Raw genomic sequence first — 16,582 nt, forward strand, 5'->3', positions numbered from 1 at the left:
GCCACGCTTCCTCTCAGCAACGGCACGATTCCAAAGCAAGTAATCCAACAATGTTCCACAATGGTCCCACAAGAAATCCCAGTCAAACAGCCAAAGCACACTTTCAAGTACTTCTGGTAGAGGGAATTAGCACAGTTCTGAGAATTCTCCCTAACACCTACTGGAGGATTTTCCACCATTGCTGAACTTTTAGGACCACATTTGCCAATACTGGCTGAATGCTGTGTCCTGGGCTGATTCCCGGTTTGGGTTTTTCTGCTTCTAGACGTCCATCCTGGGCCTACTCTACCCTCCTGCTGACTCACTTGTTTGCTGGGTCAGCCCTTCTGTGCTGGGACTGTCTCCAGGCCCTCACGTCACAGTCTTTCCGTTTTATGCCTAAGGTGCTGGAAGCTGCCACTGTCTGGAAGAGCGTTGAGACTCTACATACCATCTAATCAGCACTTCAGGATTGTGTGCTGGGTTCCCTAAACATCATTTTAAATTATTAGCACGACACCAGTCTGTGGCTGGGCACCACTTGTCTTTTGAGCTGTCAGACCCTGCTTTTAGTCTGATTCTACGGTCATCTGAGATTCTTCCTTTTGTTGTTTTTGCTCAGGGTTTGAGAAGGTTCCTCATGGGAAGGCTGCGTATATGTTTTTCATAAGGGTTCATCGATGGCCCAGATTCAGTCTCTGGGAAATGTCATCCTGTAAATGACCTCAAGGAAACAAACCCATTACTTACATGGTTGTTCTGCCTTGTAGGAGCTGCCTGTTTTGAAGTAACCAAAGTGACTTCAGGGGTGGTGCAATATTCGACAGACATGCGACAGACAATCTTAGTGGGAGAATAAAATCAATTAAAATATAAAACACTAACATATTCAAAGAGAAAAACATAAAACATACTGCAGCATATGAGAAATCATTTTGAAAACGTCAAGTGGTAAAGGCCTACTCAGAAAAAAGACAGTATGACAGAAGAAGAAAAAAAAAAACATTTGGCCTGGATAGCCAACAACAAAAACACAGATGTGCACCTTAGTTTCCCGGTTCTGCAGCCAGCTGTTGAACAGAATGTCATAGGCACTGAATATCTCATTGGAGAAGGTGTCCTTTCTGACAGTGGGGTCTGGGGCCTTGTCCAGATTAGCCAGATATTCCTGGATGCTCTCGCTGAAATGCTGCAATGCTGTACAAACAGAATCAGGTTACAAACTGCAGCAAAAACATGTTTACAGTAAAGCCTTTCCACGGTATCAGCCCATTGTGCTCTTACTAAGCATAATATAATAGTATAGCAGGACATGACCAGACTAGATGTGTGCAGGCATCTTCAGATTTTACCCAAGCCTATCAAATGAAATTCAATAGGCTGCTACGTTTTCTGTAACTAAATGAACTGCACGGAAGGATTTATTCACTTGAAATGGCATAACCCATGCACTATTATCTGTAATATTTGACACCATCCTGAACTATTTCCGAACATGAGCAGAGGCCCAATATTGTGTAATCACCTCCCATTCCAGCCATGTGTATTTCACATATCCACCTCCTATTTGCCTACAGATAGCTAACTGACAGTGGTTCTTTAGAGTGGCAGGTGGCTCAGATTCCAAGGTTTGAGTATACAGCATCAGATCTAAGGATACACATTTGTAAAGCCAGTTCTTCACCCGATATCTTCACTATATTCAAAAAAAGACTATCCCAGCCCATCGGCAGAATCCAGGGCACACTTGAAAAATGCTGAGAATGTAAAATTAAAACAAATGCCTATCCGGGGGTGCTGTGGAGTCTGGACACAATGGCAGCAGAGCTTGAAACTCCACACTTTGGTGGCCGAAAAAAAATCAGAACATGGTGAGTCGCTGTGGCATGACACCAAATTAAAGATGGGGCTGTGAAGATTTCCCCATTGCACATCTTCCCTCTCAAGTAAAGAACTGTCAGGTGCCTCTGAAAACAAGATAGAGGGGACAGGCACAGGCAGAGACAGCACAGCACCACCGTTTCATGCAGTGTTCCTGTGGCTCCCGCTGCCATAGAGAGCAGAATGCCGGAGGGGCGATCTGGGTACTCCACAAGGAGACCTTCGCATAGTCGTGGGGTGCAGAGTAGTCGAGACCCATCCGGTCCCAGCACTGCGATAAGGAGCCTTGCGACCAGGAGGTCCGGATAGCAGACGTCCCAGGAGAATCCAAGCGCTCCATGCAACATGCCCCAGGTACAGCGGTGAGAGGGCCTCTGTAGGATGGGGGACAGCGCACAACCAAAAAAGGACTTCCCAGCATCGGTTTGGCCTGCCGAATTAGCGGGACCCTGAACGTGGATGGAGGAAAGGCAGAGCCAAGGCCCCGAAGGGTGGGTGCAATGGGGAGGGAGCGCAGGACAGAGCAGCCCCCGCAAGCGTTTACATATAAGCAAAGGAGGACACCACGAACCCGGGCATCTCAGGAGCAGGGATGGGAGTGGAGGGAAGGCGGGAGGGGGAACATGGCAGAACATACACACTGCAGGAGTTACCACCCAGCTAAAGGCTCCTTAACCTCCCCAAGCATTAAATGTAACAGACAACTGCCCCCCTCCCCTACACCAAACAAATACAGGATGAAAAGAGAGCCCCTGGTGAAACTAACTTGTATTGAGAGTTCAAGACCTTCATTATGATAGTTCTTGGACATTCTGACTCTGGCCTTCGGCGCTGTGGGCATGTTTTTTTTTTTAACAATTTTATTTAATTTTCTGCAAACAGACAACCAAACTTGCAGCCCATATCACAATATTTCAAACTGTACACAGGTCCATCAATGTCTGCTGCCTCCCCATTCCCTCCCCCCATTCGAGCTTACTCTACTTCGCGCTCTGCAACTCCGTCTTGCAAAGGGGTTTCCTTGACTATGTTCTCCACGGAGTCCTGGTCACTTAGCCAGTCCTGAGTGGGCCCGCAGTGTAGCCACTACATGCTTCCAGGCCGTCAGGTTCTCCGCTTCTTCATCCCCTCCTATATTGCCAGCTTCCTGCCACACTGCTGTCTCAGCTTCAGTGCATTTCTGGAGGTCTTTCGACTGTGCCCCTATTCTCGGTCTATGGCAAGCCTTCCGCCCCATGGCGATTCTACGCTTTGCAAGTATATACGCCAGATCCTTTAATTTACTTATGTGTTTCAGTTTGCGTGGTCTGGGGAACTCTCATATCAGACATGCCCACGCTGTTTCAACATTTATATTAATCTCTTTCTCGTCCAATCTATAGGCTACTTCTTCCCAGAATTTACCAATCTCTGGACACGCCCGGAACATATGCGTCATTCGAGCTTTTTCTTCCCCACATTTGGGGCAAGTTTGTCGTTCCATGTTTTTAAATTTAGCTATCCTCTGGGGTGTCATATATGCCCTGTGGGTTATGTATAGCTGTATTTGCTGTAGTCTCGCATTCCTTGACACTTTCTTGTGGTACCCTTGGGCCCGTTCCCACATCCCATGACTCATCGGGGCACCCACCTCCTCCTCCCAGTCCCGCCTTAGTTGCATCACCTCATTCCCCGATTTGGACATCAACAGCTCATATATTCTAGATATCTCGTGCCCTCCTTCTGCTATGTCGTATATTGTTTCTATGGCAGAATCTGGGTGCTCCTCTAGCGTTATTTCGGACCATGTCTCTTTAATCCGCCTCACCATTCTGGTATATCTAATATATTGTCCTTTGTGCAACCCTGTTTCCTCGACCAACATCCCAAATCCCTTGATCCTCCCCTCTTGCCTCACATCTCCCACTGTTATCCCTACCGGTTCCCAGTGCCTCCTAAACATCTTCATTAGCTGGCCGTCTTTTCCTGTCAGTGTGACTAGTGGTACTTGCGGAGAGCACGGGGTTGGGTTCTCCATGACCTGGCAGGCTTTACGCTATACTTTCCATCCTAGTGTCATCTCTGGGCGTTCTCTCATCTCCCATTTGGGCAGCCATATCACTTCTTTCAGGAAGTACGGGGCACATTCCAGTCTCAACAATCTGGATTCTGAGGTTGGATCTTCTGAAATCCATTTCAATTGCAATTTTATGCCCCCTTTTTCATACGTGTTTTGTAGCTACCAGAGGGCAATTCTATTCCTCGTCCCATACCAGAGGAAGTCCCTGCATATGCTATGTAGTTTGACAAAAAAATAAATCGCCTTGGTATCAGATATGGTATATTCACAAAGTAGTATAATAATCTCGGCAGAACCACCATCTTCAGCATTGGCCCCCTCCCAATCATTGCCAAGGGGAGTTTCTCCCAGAACCTCATGCTATTTACTATGTTTCTTACCGCCTTCTCAGTATTGTGTTGGCGTTATGCCTCCACCGTATGGTAAATGTCTATCCCAAGGTATTTCCCATGGTATTTGTAAGATTGGTAGCTGATCTCGTGGGGTCCCCACATACCTACCCAGAGGAAATATACATGACTTTTTGGGGTTCACTGCTATGCCAGATAACAACGCAAATCGCTCCATCACCTCCAGGACATACTGGAGGTTCTCTTCAGGGTACCGTAAGTAGAGCAGCATGTCATCTGCGTACAATGAGACTAGGTGTGTCTCCCCTTTGATGTCAATCCCTATTATGTCGTATTGCTGCCTCAGATATATCGCCAGAGGTTCCAGTGCTAGGATGTATAACATCGGGGACCACGGACATCCTTGCCTAGTACCCCTACTGAGTTGCAACCTCTCCGATATTATCGCTCCCGGTGCACTATATAGTAATTTCACCCATTTAAGGTAGCCGGGCCCTATCCCGTAATTAGTCAGAGCTGCCATCAGCCAAGGCCATTTGAATGAGTCAAAGGCTTTTATTGCATCCAGCGATACAATCGCTATCTCACCCGAATCCCCTTTCGTATGTTCTATGACTCGATGTAATCGCCTAAGGTTATCAGATATGTTCCTATGTGGAACATATCCGGTCTGATCCGGGTGTATAAGTTTATTAATGATCCTTTTCATTCTATTTGCCAGCACCGCCGTGAGCATTTTACTATCTTGGTTAAGCATCAATAGCGGTCTGTAAGATCCACAGTCTTTACCCATCTTATTGGGTTTGGGGAGAGGAATGATGATCGCCTCTTAGGGATTCTGGCAGCCTTCCTGTATCATAGGACTCATTCAGCATAGCTAAAAGCGGGGGAAGCACCTCATTACTATAAGTTTAAAAAAAAATCACTAGGGAGTCCATCGGCCCCCGGGGTCTTACTAGTAGGTAGCTGATGTACCACCTCTTCCAGTTCCACTAGGGTAATAGGGGCGTCCAAGTCCTCTCGCTCCTCTATGCTAATTCGTGGCATGCTTGTGTCTTCCAATGTTTCCCATATTTCCCTGTGGTCGCTTTTCTCTACGTCCCCATACAATTGTTAGTAATATTCCAGGAACTCCCGATTCACGCCCTCTTGGGTGTCCACTATTTGCCCATCTTCCCTTGTTATTGCCCGGATTGTGGTTCTGGGAGTCTCACTTTTGTATAACCATGCTAGCATCCTCCCCGGTTTGTCTCCTCCCGCATGCGGTCTCTCTATATATTTTTTATAGTTCAGATTGCATAGCCTCTCCCAATGTCCCATGCATTTCTGTTGCAGTTTCAGTATGGTTTAGGCCTCGTCCTTGGTACCACCCCCTCTACCCTTCTAGTTCCGCCTCAGTTTCCTGCAGTTCTCTTAGTATCCCTCCTTGTAGTCCTTTGGATTTCGCTATAGCTATCCCTCTTACTACCACTTTGAAGGCTTCCCAGAGCAAACCAGCTGACTCAACGCTTCCAGTGTTGGTCTCAAAGTAATTTGTAATCTCTTCTATCAGATCCTTCCTAAACATTATATCTTTTGTGCCCTGGCTCTGAGTCGCCATGTTGGCATCATAGCTCTTGGGGGCTGATATTGTCACATCAGGATCAATGGCGAGTGGTCTGACAAGACCCTCGCTTTATATTCTGTCTGTGCTATTTCCGCCATCAGCTCCTGTGTGGCAAACGTATAGTCAAGCCTAGCATGCAAATTATGTGGGGCCGAGTAATGTGTAACGCTCACCTGATTCTCGCAGAGGCGCCGGTCTTGACTGGGCGACTACCGTAACTTCAAAGGTGATGTGCAGCACCCGGTTGGCTCTTTGGGCTGGACCACTGTGCCCTGTATGCCTGACGTGCAGAGTAAGATGTCTGCAGATAGAAAATACGGGGTTAATGAACTGGGGTTATTGGGGTGTCCCTATCTCTTTCCCCTTCTCCTCTCCTGTAGACCCCCACAGGTTAACGCTCTCACCTTAGGTAAGTGAATGCCGAGCTCTCCATCTGCCTCGGGGCAGGGTGCTGTAACCAGTTTCTTCACTGGATAGGTAGCGCAGGCCTCTTGACTTCAGAGGACTGCTGTCCGTCGTTTACTGCACGAACGGTAAGTTTCGAGTAACTCAAATGTCTTTAAAGTCTTTAATAATGATGTCTCTTGTTTTGCAGGGTTCCGGCGATGGCGGATGACGGGCTGAAGTGAGTTGAAGATGGAGCCCGTGTGATGGATAGAAGCGCCTGGAAGCACGTAAGTAAGCGCTTGTTGCCAGCTTCACGATGCGCTCTAACTGTCTTTTTATTTTGCAGGTACAAGTTCGGAGCGGCTGCAGGGTGCCGGGATACCCACTGGGTTAGATGTGGAAAGGAGTAATGGCACGTGAGTATTAAAGTTCCCCAATGTCTTTAAACGCACCTTGTTTTGTCTTTCAGATGCGGGATGCAGCGCCGACGGCCTCCGGAGCGTGCGAAGAGTTGGTAAGCTTTTGTCTTTCAGATGCCGGAATGCAGTGTGAAGACCTCCGGAGCGCACGAAGAGTAGGTAAGCCTTTGCCTTTCAGATGCCGGAATGCTAACCTGTTCTTTCTTGTCTTTATAGGTGTTGCTGAAGACTGGATTCAGGATGGTAAGCCTTTTTCCTTAGGCCCAGGACCGGATGCAGAAGACACGATGAGCGTTCTGCTGCAGAGGGTGCAGAATAACGCAAAGCAAGATTCATCCACCAGGTGTGGTTTAAATAGCCTCCTGTAGTGCTTAGGTGTCTCCTTCCACAGCCACGCCTAAGTAAGAAAAGAGTTCCTGGTAAGAAAAGAGTTCCTGCCTTCCAGAAGAGTTCCAGTGTTCTGAATCTAGGGAGTGGCTCCAGCCCCACCCAACAGGAAAAGTAGTTCCAAACAGAAGAGGATCAGAGGCTCAACTGGCAGGCAAGTAAGCAGCATGGTCTGCTGCAGGTAAGTCCACCCAAGCATTATGAGCCCGGCGCTTCCAGCGCTGGGACTGGGCATATTTATGAGCCTGGTGCCACTGGCGCCAGGACTGGGTCCAAAAGGTCCCAATTGGGACTGGTTGGCACTCGGAACCTGGGTTATGGATCTGCTTCCAAGGGAGTTGGGAAAACCCTGACCTTTTGGAAGCAGAGATCATGACATAATGCGAATACTGCCTATCCTGTGGGTGGTGCACCCTCCATACGTCCACCAGCCCGAAATCTGTCAATACTGACTGCAGCGCCCTAGCAGCAGGGGAGGATTTGTCTATTTTGCCGTCTGGAATGTCTATTTTCGGGTTTAGCGTGCAGTTGAAATACCCACCCCAAATCACCACCCACCCTAGGTACATGCTCATTTTGGTATATAGCGTCTTGAAGTATGCCACTGTGTCTTGGTTCGGGGCATACGTATTTATAATACTTATTTCTTTATTTTCCACCAGTCCCCTTATTAGCCACCATCCTCGCATCTGCATCCACAGCGGACTGTAGTATCTGGAACAGAAAATGCGGTGCCACCCAAGTGATCACCCCTCTAGCATAGGCAGAGTATGTTGCACCCACTGTGGTCCCCCTCCATTTCTTCCGGACCACCTCTAGTTTTTCTCTCGTGAAGTGAGTCTCTTGTATCAAAGCTATATCTATCTTCTGTCTGCGCAGGTACATCATGACCTTGTTCCTTTTTAAGTAGCTATTGAGCCCCCTGACATTCCAGGTGATTACCTTAAGGTCCCCCATAGCCTCATCACATCCCGCCCCTCCCTTTGTCTATCTCCAAGTTCTGCTCGGAGGCCATCGCTCGCATATGTAAGCTCGTTCCCCAACCTGCCCCAACATTTCCCAACTGTCACTTCCCCTGCTTCCCTCCCTCCACCCTTCCCAGCCCCAACTCAACTCCCAAATCCCCACTCCCCTCCCAACTGTTGCCCAGCTCCATCCCTGGCTCTCAGGCTCCCCCACATCTAGCCCCTTTCTCAGCGCCGCCTGTACTTGGGACCCAGTGGGGAGATACTGCCCTATCGGCGCACCTACTATTACACCTAATGGGGACAGAACGCATGTGTCCTGTGGCTCCGATATAACTATAAATCGCCACGCTGTGCATCACATGTCTAATCTACTCGCCTCTATATTCCAGTCCACAATGTTCACTTTGCGAGTGCATATGGCAGGTGGTCCCTCCTTCTACCACCCAGCCTTAACAATCTCTGCGCCTTTACCACAGCAATGTCTCTCTCTCCCCCACCTTTAGCCCACATGTCGTCGGATCACTTAGCCTGTCCATCTCGGTCCTGGTCTTCCTCCGTCTCTAGGCACCCTTGCGTATCCAGCCAGCTTGTCGCTTCCTCCGGGGTCTCCAAAATGTGGGCTTTACCTTTGTGCAAGACTTTCAGTTTCGCCGGGTATAGGAGCATATATTTCAGCCCAGCTTTGCGCAATCTTCTTTTGACTGCCACGTAGTTGTATCATTGTCTCTGTACTAGCAAGGTATAGTCCGGGTAAGCCGTGATCGTTGCTGACGCTCAGGTTATTATTCCGCTTTTCCGAAATAATTTGGCGCTGTGGGCATGTTCGATATGGCCTGGAGCCTCCGTCTTGAGAGTATCATAGTATTTCTTTTGTTTCAGTCACACTAATTCTTCTCCCGTCTTCAATTCATCGTTCATCTGATGAACAATGTATTAAAAACCTCCAACAGAAATGTCACAGAAATGATGCTAGAAATGTGAGCGATCAATGGAAAAATTGTGTTGCAAGAAGAAAGAATTGAAGACGAGAGAAGAATTAGTGCAACTGAAACAAAAAGGTAGACTAGCAGAAAATAGAGCAAGGTGTAATAACCCTGCCTCACAGGGGTGCCAGAGGGAGGAGGAGACATGAGGACGCTCTTACTAAAGATATTCAATGATATCCCTCAAGACGGAGGCTCGTAAGCACATCGAACATGTCCACAAGGCCCGAGAAGTCAGAGCATCCAAGAACTATCATAATGAAGATCCTGAATTTTCAACACAAACGCTCTTCAAGGCCTTTAGGAGTCAGGCAACCTCAAATGGACAAGCTCCAAATTTAGACTCAATGACGATTAATCGGACAAGAGTTTAGACACGCAGTCAATGGGGCGTTTGACATGCTAAGGGGATCCACATCCAAATATTACCTTCAGTTCCCAGCACAATTCTCCATTAACCACCAGCATAAATTGCACCATTTTGAGGACCCTCAAATGGCTCTGGATTATATAAAACGTCACGATTTAGCTCAGAGCCAGATGGAGCGGTCAGAGGATTACGCGGCTCTACACTCGGCGCACATTCACGCTTTGAAAAAGCATGGGGGCCAATATTCCCCATGAAAACAAAGAGGGGGTGAAGAAAATCTCTCTCCCGAGGAAGAGAGGGGGGGGCTCACCGGTACAAACGAATAAGGTTAATTATCCCCGTGAGGAGTGGCATCGGGGTCAAAACCTTCACAGAGGTGCTGGGGCCCCAGATCCTCCATTACGGACAAGTTTATTTCACTGTTGAACATGTCCTGATGGACTGGTTAAATCATTATACTTGTGGTTACCTCTTAGTAAATGTTCCAGACTGTACGTTAAAAATATATACAAATGCCTCTGCATCATCCACAAGGCTGTCTGGGGACAGGGACGACACTATGTGCAACTCTCTCTTGCCAATTACTCTCCTTCTAGACCTTTATGCTCCTCTGGCAGAAACTCTGTGTGTAAAGCATTTCGCTAAACAGAGCAGGAGGCCGCTCGCTTTCCTCCGCTGGATCCCACCATTGCAAAAGTATCGCTCTGCGTCTTGAGCACGACCTTCTGAAGTTCCGAAAGCACCTTAAAACTGTCCTCTTTTCCTCCTTCCCTTCTTCCTTCCTCTGCTATTCCCCACAGTTGATGTGACTGGTTTCTTGGACCCTAATGCATCCTCCGGGCCTCTGAGCACACCCAATCTCCCCAGAATCTGTCTTCCTCAGCACTTGCCTTGGCACAATCTCTGCACTGGAGATTCGCAATTTCCTCTCAACAGGACTCCTGACCGCATAGCACTTACTATACCTTGCACTTGATCTGTGGCTCACCCTCGAGCACGGACACCACAGCACCAACCCCACTGCCCTCTTCCTTCTTCCTTCTTGCACTTGCACGTTCTGAATACTCACAAGGCAAAGTAGGTTCCACCGTCCCTTCCCTCTCTGTATCCCATGCTCCCTCCCTGCTGCCCTGTGGGCGCTTTAAAACAGAATGCATTTCCTGTATAAGCGCCTAACAAGCAAACAATAAATAAATGCTTAAGAGGGATTTAATACACATCCCGTAAAATCAGCGGCACTTAGTGCAGGTCAGAACAAATAACTGCATTTTTACTGTTTAAGTAGCCCTCCCTGGGGCGTCCGTTGAGCAATGGATGCTCAAAGCCCCCATCATACGAGGTCCAAACACACATCTCTGCACCCTGGCAGGGGCAGTCTTTCCTTTTACAATTATAAATATTTGTTTTCAGCAGGATATTTTCTGAGTTAGAAAAGGTTTCACAAAGGAAGTTTCTCCTAGAGTGTGGGAGGTTAATCTCAAACGTAATCTCTATGGTTTCATTAATGTGCACTGGTTGAGACCCTGTGCGTGCACAGAAAACATAGTTATGAAGGTTATATACCAATGGAATAGTATCTGGAAATCTGGGATGGATGGTCGGATTCAGGACGCATACCTGCCAGGGTGGGTAAATCGGGAGATTAAGGAATATGTCCATTGCATGGCAGATTTTAATCTTTGTAGCTGGACTGTTAAAGGGGTTAGTAATCCTACCAAGAGATACACACTACTAACACAGCTCTCACCTAAAATCCCCACTGTATAGACTGCCTTCTTACAGGAAACTCAATATCCACCTTTCCAACCACACACTTTCCAGAGAGAATGGTTTAGCCAAGAATATAGAGACCCATTCAGGGCAGCGAGATCAGGGGTGCACATCTTAATCGACAAAATGATGCCGTTTTTAGTGGCGAAAGATTAAAGACAAATAAGGCGGTACCTACTATTGTGTGGAACATTGCTCACACATAAGTTAACCCTCTTAACATGTATGCCCCCTAATGGTGATAAAGCTTCCTTCCTCACAGACAAGTTTATGGAATGCGCGCCATATATAGCTCAGATGAGGTTCTTAGAGAGGCATAGGAAGGACTTTGATGTGATACCCCGATAAGGACAAGTCCGCCCCATCCCGCCCCTTCACCGCAACACGGTACCAGTCTGTACAAGGGACCTCAATTCAGGTCTGGGTATGGTGGATATTTGGAAGGAATTAAACCCCTCCAAAAGAGATTGGATGTTTTACTCTCACGATACATACTCTAGATTGGAACCTATGGTTCACCCAAAAGAAATGGATAACACGTGTGGCACGGTCAGTGATAATATCTATTGAAAAATCCGAGCCTGCCCCCTACTTCTCACTAATAAACTCAAGCGTTTGACTACACCCCCCCCCCCCCGTTTGGAGGTTAAACATAGCGATGTTCCAATATCCAGACTTAGTTCAGAAGCAAAGGGAATCAACAGAATATTTCTTGGCCTTCAATACTACCCCAGAGGTGTCCATCCAAATGATCTGGGATTCCTGGAAAGCTTGTCTCCGGGGTATATGCAAGTCAGCTTTGGGGGGTGGGGGTGCTTAAAAATGTCACATCTCAAGAGACTGCCCTTCTAGTAGAAATTACAAAACTCAAGCATTTACACAAACGGGGGAAGAGCCCCATAGAATTTTACAACAGCCAAATAAGGTTAAGGAGGACGTTTATGAAGTGGGAAACAGAAAAAATCTTTATGAAGGAAAGGCAATTCCTCTTTGAAGAGGGGACAGAGCCACCAGATGGATGGCATTCAAATTAAAAAAATGCCAAAGCAACAATCAATAAAAATAATCAACTGAAAACAAAGTAGTATATCAGTGCAGACCTATTGGTAATATGATTTCAATAGTTAGGTAGTAGTAGTGAGGTGCTTGGGAGTGAATGACCCTGACACTAGGTTGTAGTTTGAACAGAATTAGAGAAAACTGTGTCCACTGTATGTGGAACACTTGCAACCCAGGCACACTGTTTTGTAAATATACAAACAATAATTCTAAGGTTCTTAAATACGAACTGGGTAAGTGCTAGGAGTAGAAACTACTCCTAGAATGTCTTAGTCATGAACATATCAGACACAAATGCTTCAATACATGTTTTAGTTCCATAAAGTTTTTTTTTGTTACTAAAAGGAGGTTTTTGGAAAAAAAAAAAAAATAAGTATATATATCTATCTATTTGATATCTAAATATTTCATTCATATTTTACAGTATTTTCATAAATATCACAATGGTATAAAAAAACAAATAATAATCAAAGATACAAGAGCTCAACGCATTTCGGGCAAAGAATCCCTTCTTCAGGGGCAAAGTTTCACAAGAGTTCAATTAATCCTTTTTCTTAAATCGTGCATTCTGTGAAGAGGGAAGAGACAATGGACAAAGCGTTCATTAGCTAGAGGTTTCTCATTGTGATTAAAACACTGTCTTTTGAGAGAGCTAACAATCCCTATAGAGAATATTGTCCTACCTCTCATCGGTGCCAGTTAGTGGTCAGTGTGTCGATCACTAGTGTAGGAAGTACTCAGGGCTCTTCAAGGAGAAGAATGAAGTGGAATCCAAAGGAGTAATTTCCTAGAGAAAAGGGGAATGCAAGTGTGAGTCGAACTCACAGGGTCTCATTACGCGAGGACATAAATGTTAAAGTCTTCTCCTGTCTCTAGCAGATGTAAAAATTAGGGAGCCTACCTGCTGTCGGGTAGGAAAGGAAGTATTTTTAACATCAAGAGGGGCCGAGCAGTGTCATCACCTCTCTACATGTTCAATTAAAAATATGTGTAAAACACGCATTTCAAATTCTGTAAAAAATAGTCATAAGGATCGTGTGAATCCATCTCATCCAAAGTATTCAATATTTATGGTGTAAAGGCTAGTAACGATGAAAGGACGTTCACCCTACCTGCAATCTGGAGAAGGGAAGTGAACACGTTCCGATATCGTGCTGCTCCTCTGGGGGCAGGTTCACTCTGTAACAAGTAGTACAGTGTTTGACCAAGAGGATTACTGTTTAATGTTTCATGTAGCCAGAGTGGCATTCATTGCATATTAATTCAGTATGCACTTGTTGTCCTCATTTGCTTACTCGAAGGAGAGTTCCAATATGGTGTACTGTTTCAGTCTGTAGCTCAGGCTGCCCGCGCTCGCCGTCCCCAGGAAGAGGTAAAGGTTTGCGAGGTGCCGGTGTTTTACGATTGCCATGGCAACTGCGTTACGGGACGCTTACGGTGACGTGATGTCACAAGTAAGTAAACAACCTGTGTCATAATGCAGTGCTGAATACGTCATGACTCATTAAAAGAATGCATATCGGTATATTCAGCAGTACAAGGTAGGTTTTGTTAAAAAGGAAGATTTGTACTTTAAGGAACATACCAGAGCACACCCAATAGGGTATTCCCGCGCGCAGTGCATCATTTAGTTGCGGGTAAACCTGTCATAAGGCTATGTAGCTTTTAAAGAGAGGAGGGCGAGTACAGCCTGGGGAGGTTCAATGTATGGTATTTTAGTCCAGATCACAGGTGTCCTATGGTCATAGGGGCCTGGATCATAGGTTGGGGGTAGTGCGCCAAATCTTAGAATATTATGCTCTGGAGCATATGATAGTTATATGTAAATATGCAAACTTTAGAGCATGTTTCCATTGCAGGGCAGACTTTTAGAGCAATTGTTTGTTCATCCTTGCCACCATCTGGCACCTATGTTTGCAATCTTGTTTGCATTAACAATAGCATTATTAGATGTTTCCATTGCAGGATACGAAGGTCAGAGTGTGTCAAGATGGCCCATTGCCAGATTCAACACATGTTCTAAAGGACCAAATATGTTCTAGCCTCGTCTGGTTATGTGTATGTCCATATCTGCTGTGCCCAATTGAATGTAGATAACTTTTGGAGGGTGAACATTTTAGGTGTGTTCCTCTCTATTGTGTCCTGTGGGTCCTCAAGTCATGTTTCCGGTAAATATTCATATTTTGTGATTGCTCACTAGTAGGCTCACAATGTACTTTGGATCGTTCATAGGAAAGCTCCCAGGTAGAATTCTTCAGTCATTCCATGTGGAGTAAGGCTATCTAATTTGTTGACCCAAAACAGCTCTCTCTGGTCAGGTTTCTTCGCACTATGTCCTCCTCTTTGGGATCGCTGTACCACCTCTAGTATCATGAATCTGAATTGTGGCACTGTGTGTGTCTCTTATCTAAGTAGTGTCTTGTTATCGGTGAATGCATGTTCTTTGTCCGGATACTGCTTTTGAGCTCATTGCATCTTTCTTATTGTAACTCTTTGTCACAATAAGATTGAAAGCATCAGTGCCAGTTGGTGGCTAGGAAGATCAAACACTTGCTCTAAAGTTTGCATATTTACATATAACTATCATATGCTCCAGAGCATAATATTCTAAGATGTAGCGCACTACCACCAACTTATGATCCAGTCCCCTATGAGCATAGGACACCTGTGATCTGAACTAAAATACCACGCATTGGACCTCCCCAGGCTGTACTCGCTTTAAGAGCTACATAGCCTTATGACAGATTTACCCGTAACTAAATGATACACTGCCCGGGAACACCCTATTGGGTGTGCTCTAGTATATTCCTTAAAGTACAAATCTTCCTTTTAACAATACCTACCTTGTTCTGCTGAATATAGCGATATACATTCATTTAATGAGAGTCATGATGTATTCAACGCTGCATTATGACGCAGGTGGTTTACCTGTGATGTCATCACGTCACCGTAAGCGTCCAGTAATGCAGGTGCCATGGCAATCATAAAACGCAGGCACTTCGCAAACCTTTACCTCTTCCTGGGGACGGCGGGAGGCCTACGCTACAGACTGAAACATTACACCATATTGGAACTCTCCTTTGGGTAAGCAAATGAGGACAACACGTGCATACTGGTCTAATATGCAATGAATGCCACTCTGGCTACATTAAACATTAAACAGTAATCCTCTTAGTCAAACAATGTACTTCTTGTTACAGCGAGAAACTGCCCCCAGAGGAGTAGCAAGATATTGGAACGTGTTCACTTCCCTTCTGCAGATTGCAGGTAGGGTGAACGTACTTTCATCGTTACTAGCCTTTATACCATAAATACTTTGGATGAGATGGAGTCACACAATCCTTATGACTATTTTTTTTTTACAGAATTTGAAATACGTGTTTTACACATGTTTTTAATTGAACATGTAGAGAGACAAGATGAGACGGCTCATCCGATTCCTTCCACGGAGGCTTTGCGGGCTTGGTTACGAAAGGGCAAGGTCGCTGCTCTCCTTGTCACCCTTTTGGTTCTCGCTGCCTTTCTCATCCTCTTGAACTGCTTTTGATACATATTCAGTACCACTAGTCAAAGTACCTGAACAGTTATTAGAAAACCTGGTACCATGGGCTCAGAAGCTGAGGGAAAGCCTTGATCTGGAGAGAATTGTGATATGAAGAACTCTTCTCTCACAGGTGTCCCAAAAAGCTCCTGTGGCTGTACCGTGAACTATTTTAAAGGATGAAAATGATCAGCCTCAGAATCAGAAACCTGAATAGCTTTCGGAAAGCAGAACTATGTACACAACACATTCAGAGCATTTAGGCTTATGTTTATGCCTATTGTTGGGGTTGTTTTCACAGGTATGCCAGAGGTTGTCTGGGGGTCCGCCTGACTCTCAAAGGCTCAACTCCCTTCCCCAGAATAAACAGAGGACTCAGCCAGTTAGAACGGCGGTTTATTGCCTGTCCCGTTCCCAAGAGACTATTACATTGTTGAGTAATGGGCTTACCACTGGTTCTTGCCATCTACCCCTGATTTTCTAAGCTATGATTGGTTAGAGCTGATCTCCCCAGGCTTGGGACTCGATTCGGTTCTCAGCCATCTGTGCACCTCTTCAAGATGATGTGAACTATTATGTGTCTGCATTGTAACTTGTAACTTTGCCTACGAGTGCATTCTGACGTTGCAACACGTGTTGCTTTTTTCGTCTGGTTTTGCTGGGACTGGCTCTGCTTTCCCACCAAGGGTGAATGCCCATTGTCTCGCTCTGTTGCATCACGTGCTTCGGGACAACAGAATCAAGCTCTTGGGTCTGAATTCAAAAGGATTTATTCCTTTCTCTGCAGCTGGTCCTCATGTCGTCTGACAATTGTAATGTGACC

General features: G+C 46.0%; 1 protein-coding gene across 2 annotated transcripts in view; it reads right to left on the minus strand.

Annotated features, from left to right (window-relative positions):
* The window catches only part of MROH1 (maestro heat like repeat family member 1), a 2,813,132-nt gene that overhangs the window by 2,484,007 nt on the left and 312,543 nt on the right, over nucleotides 1-16,582 (minus strand). For both annotated transcript variants that reach the window (XM_069621886.1, XM_069621885.1), the window contains exon 7: nucleotides 1,025-1,176. In XM_069621886.1, the coding sequence (XP_069477987.1) occupies nucleotides 1,025-1,176 (152 nt within the window). The remainder of the gene's footprint in view (nucleotides 1-1,024; nucleotides 1,177-16,582) is intronic.

The sequence above is a fragment of the Ambystoma mexicanum genome, chromosome 5q (genome assembly GCF_040938575.1).
Source record: "Ambystoma mexicanum isolate Mex_15411 chromosome 5q, UKY_AmexF1_1, whole genome shotgun sequence".
Classification (NCBI taxonomy): domain Eukaryota; kingdom Metazoa; phylum Chordata; class Amphibia; order Caudata; family Ambystomatidae; genus Ambystoma; species Ambystoma mexicanum.